The 2,927-nt window shown below is 54.4% G+C and overlaps 1 protein-coding gene across 1 annotated transcript in view; it reads left to right on the forward strand.

The window, feature by feature from the left end:
- S100A5 (S100 calcium binding protein A5) overlaps positions 1–1,729 on the forward strand; it is a 2,745-nt gene extending 1,016 nt beyond the window's left edge. The window contains exon 2 of the mRNA XM_008070572.1: positions 1,562–1,729. Within this exon, the coding sequence (XP_008068763.1) occupies positions 1,562–1,702 (141 nt within the window). The 3' untranslated portion in view covers positions 1,703–1,729. The remainder of the gene's footprint in view (positions 1–1,561) is intronic.
- Positions 1,730–2,927: the final 1,198 nt, after the last annotated feature.

Raw genomic sequence — 2,927 nt, forward strand, 5'->3', positions numbered from 1 at the left:
AAAAAAAAAAAAAAAAAAAAAAATTAGCTGGGCATGGTGGTGCGCATCTGTAGTTCTAGCTACTTGGAAGGCTAAGGCGGAAGGATTGCCTGAGCCCAGCTGGTCGAGACTGTGGTGGCCGTGAGTGTGCCACTGCACTCCATGCTGGGTGACAGAGTAAGACTCCAACTCAGAAAAAAAAAATCGAGGCTCAGATACATCAAATAATTTTTACAAGGACACTCAGCTAGTGAAAGGCTAAGGGGAATTCCAGGCCAGTTATGTGAATCAACCTCTCCTTTCCCTTTAAAATTCAGCCTGAAGGGTCTCTCTATCACATCCTGAACCCTGGTGAACCTCCTCAGAGGGAAGGTTCCCACAGTGCCTCCATGAACAGGGGACTAAAGCAGGTGTGGATGTCCCCAGGCCTGCCTGCTCTCTGGCCTTCCTGCCAGCCTCTCTGCGTCCTGGAGTTAATGAGGGGGAGAGGGAGGAGCCACAGGTCCAGCAGGGGTTAATTACAGGCGAACAGAGGCCCAGGAGAGGGCCTGGCTATGACAAGAGCTCAGACTGGGGACCAGGATCATGTCATAGAGAGGCAGTTTCCATCTCCGTATGGCCCGCCGTCCTGTCTCCTATGAAAACCTAGAGCTGAGGGCATGGAAGAAGGGAGGGCAAGATCTGCCTGTCTGTGTTTTCCTCCTCCCCCCCCAGGACCATAACTCCATCCTCCTGGTGCAGCCAGGCCAAGAGGGCAGGGGACCAGACAGACAGCACAATAGGGGTCAGGGTCTCCTTGACACAGCTTTCCTAGGATGGGAAGGAAGCAGTGGCTTCTCAGCGTCAACACAACTGTTCTCATGGAGAGATGTGTTGTCTGGGTTTATTCTCAACTAGTCCTTCACATGTGAACAGAGTAAGTTAGAGCTGTGGATAATGCTCCCTGCCACATCATCAGCAAGCTGTTTTTTTTTGTTTTTTTTTTTGAGTCGGCAGAGTCTCACTCTGTCACCCAGGCTGGAGTGCAGTATGGCACGCTGCTCACTGCCACTGCAGCCTCAACCTGCTGGGCTCAGATGATCCTTCCGCCTCAGCCTTCCAGGTAGCTGAAAACACAGGCATGCACCACCACACCTGGTTAATTTTTTGATTTATTGTAGAGACAAGGTCTTGCCATGTTGCTCAGGCTGGTCTCGAAGCCCTGAGCTCAGGCAATACTTTCGCCTCCGCCTCCCAAAAGTGCTGGGATTACAGGCTTGAGCCACCGCACCTGGCCAGCAAGCTATTTTTATTAGGTATTGGTATAACATCTAGACAATTATTTCTTTGGGTGAGGAAGGAGTAGAGGGGAAGGGAGGCCAGGCTAGTGTTCCTACTGTAATTTATTTCAATTCAGGAGTCAGGTGTTGGGTCCCTACCTGGTGCCATGTCCTTTGCTAGGTGTGGGCTGGGGATCTGCTCACGTGTCGCTCAGCTGGGAATCACCCTGAGGCTGCAGGCCTTGGGGGTGGCATCATGCAGGGGTGGGGCAGGGCGGGAAGGGGTTGCTGAGCTGTTTCTCCACCTCTGGCCCTTAAAGAAGATGAAGGAGAGCAGCATTGATGACCTGATGAAGAGTCTGGACAAAAACAGCGACCAGGAGATCGACTTCAAGGAGTACTCGGTGTTCCTGACCACGCTGTGCATGGCCTACAATGACTTCTTCCTAGAGGACAGCAAGTGACGGGGGCTCCCCTTTGCCCTCATCCTCAGCCTCTTGTCCTGTGGCCTCTGACAGGAGCTCTTCGGTCCCATCCCCATGCCTTGCTCTCCTTTCCATATGGGTCCTTCTAGCAGAGAAAATAAAGATTTTCCATTCCGGGTGTTGGGAGGCTGGTTTTGAAGGTGTCTCATCTGTCCACCTTGGCTGGGCATGGGGGGAGAGTGGGGGAGGGATGGGGGAGGGGGGTAGCTTCTCCTTGAGTGGGTTGGGCGACCTCTGGGTGTTTAGGGTCCTGGGCTGCCACTCTGCTTCCTGTCCTTCTTCAGTGTGGTCATCAAGGAGTTTGTCCTGGCCTCCTGGACAAAGGGGAAGTCAGATCAGGCTTTTGCTTGTCTCCCAGAACTCTGCAAAGATGGAGAGATGGAGAGAGAGAGAGAGAGAGAGAGAGAGAGAGAGAGAGAGAGAGAGAAGAGAGTCTGACCACTGAGGGAAAGTACTTTGAGAGAGGATTCCAGGAGGGATTGGGGTGTGGCTCTTGAGGGCTGCCGTGGGCAAGCAGGTCTGACAGGTCCCTAGCTCCTAGCAGGCTACCCCAGCAGCCTCCAGCCAGCCCCCTTTCCTTCTCTTTCCTTTCTGTGTTAGAGCACCGCCATCATCGATCTCTGGGGCAATGCGCTTGTGTCTCTCCATCTCATCCTCTGGGGCAATGCGCTTGTGTCTCTCGATCTCACCCATCAAAATATTTTCTCAAGGGAGAATGTGGAAAACTTTTCACTCAAGGGTAAATAGCTAATGATACTTACAGGGCTTGGCTGGGACGTGTGTGCACATTAACGAGCAAGGTGCTAAAAGGGTGGAATTCCGGGTAGCGGAGGGGGAGGGGTGTGTGGGGGTGCCGGCAGGAACTTGATGCCGGTGGAGGATGGGCGCTCTAGGTATCCTTCACAGCTTACCCTGTAGACCACTGGCTGCGCCCCCTCCCTCATCCAGGCTTGACCCTGAACACCCTCTGGGGAGCACCAGATCCTCTGGGACGCCCACCCCCACGCTGACGCCACGCTTCAGGGACACATTCGTGCTCTGGCAGGCAGAAGGCGCAGGAAGAGGCAGGAGGGACCGCCACCATTCTCCTTCTCCTCTCCCCCGTGGAGTGTCACGAAGCGCAAACCGGGCGACGGAGACTAAGGGGGAACTCGCCATGCCCGGCTTGCCCCGGGCTCCCCCATCCCCGCCCTAACCCGGAACA

The sequence above is a fragment of the Carlito syrichta genome, unplaced genomic scaffold (genome assembly GCF_000164805.1).
Source record: "Carlito syrichta isolate Samal-C Ts95f unplaced genomic scaffold, Tarsius_syrichta-2.0.1 Scaffold111653, whole genome shotgun sequence".
NCBI classification, from domain to species: Eukaryota; Metazoa; Chordata; class Mammalia; order Primates; family Tarsiidae; genus Carlito; species Carlito syrichta.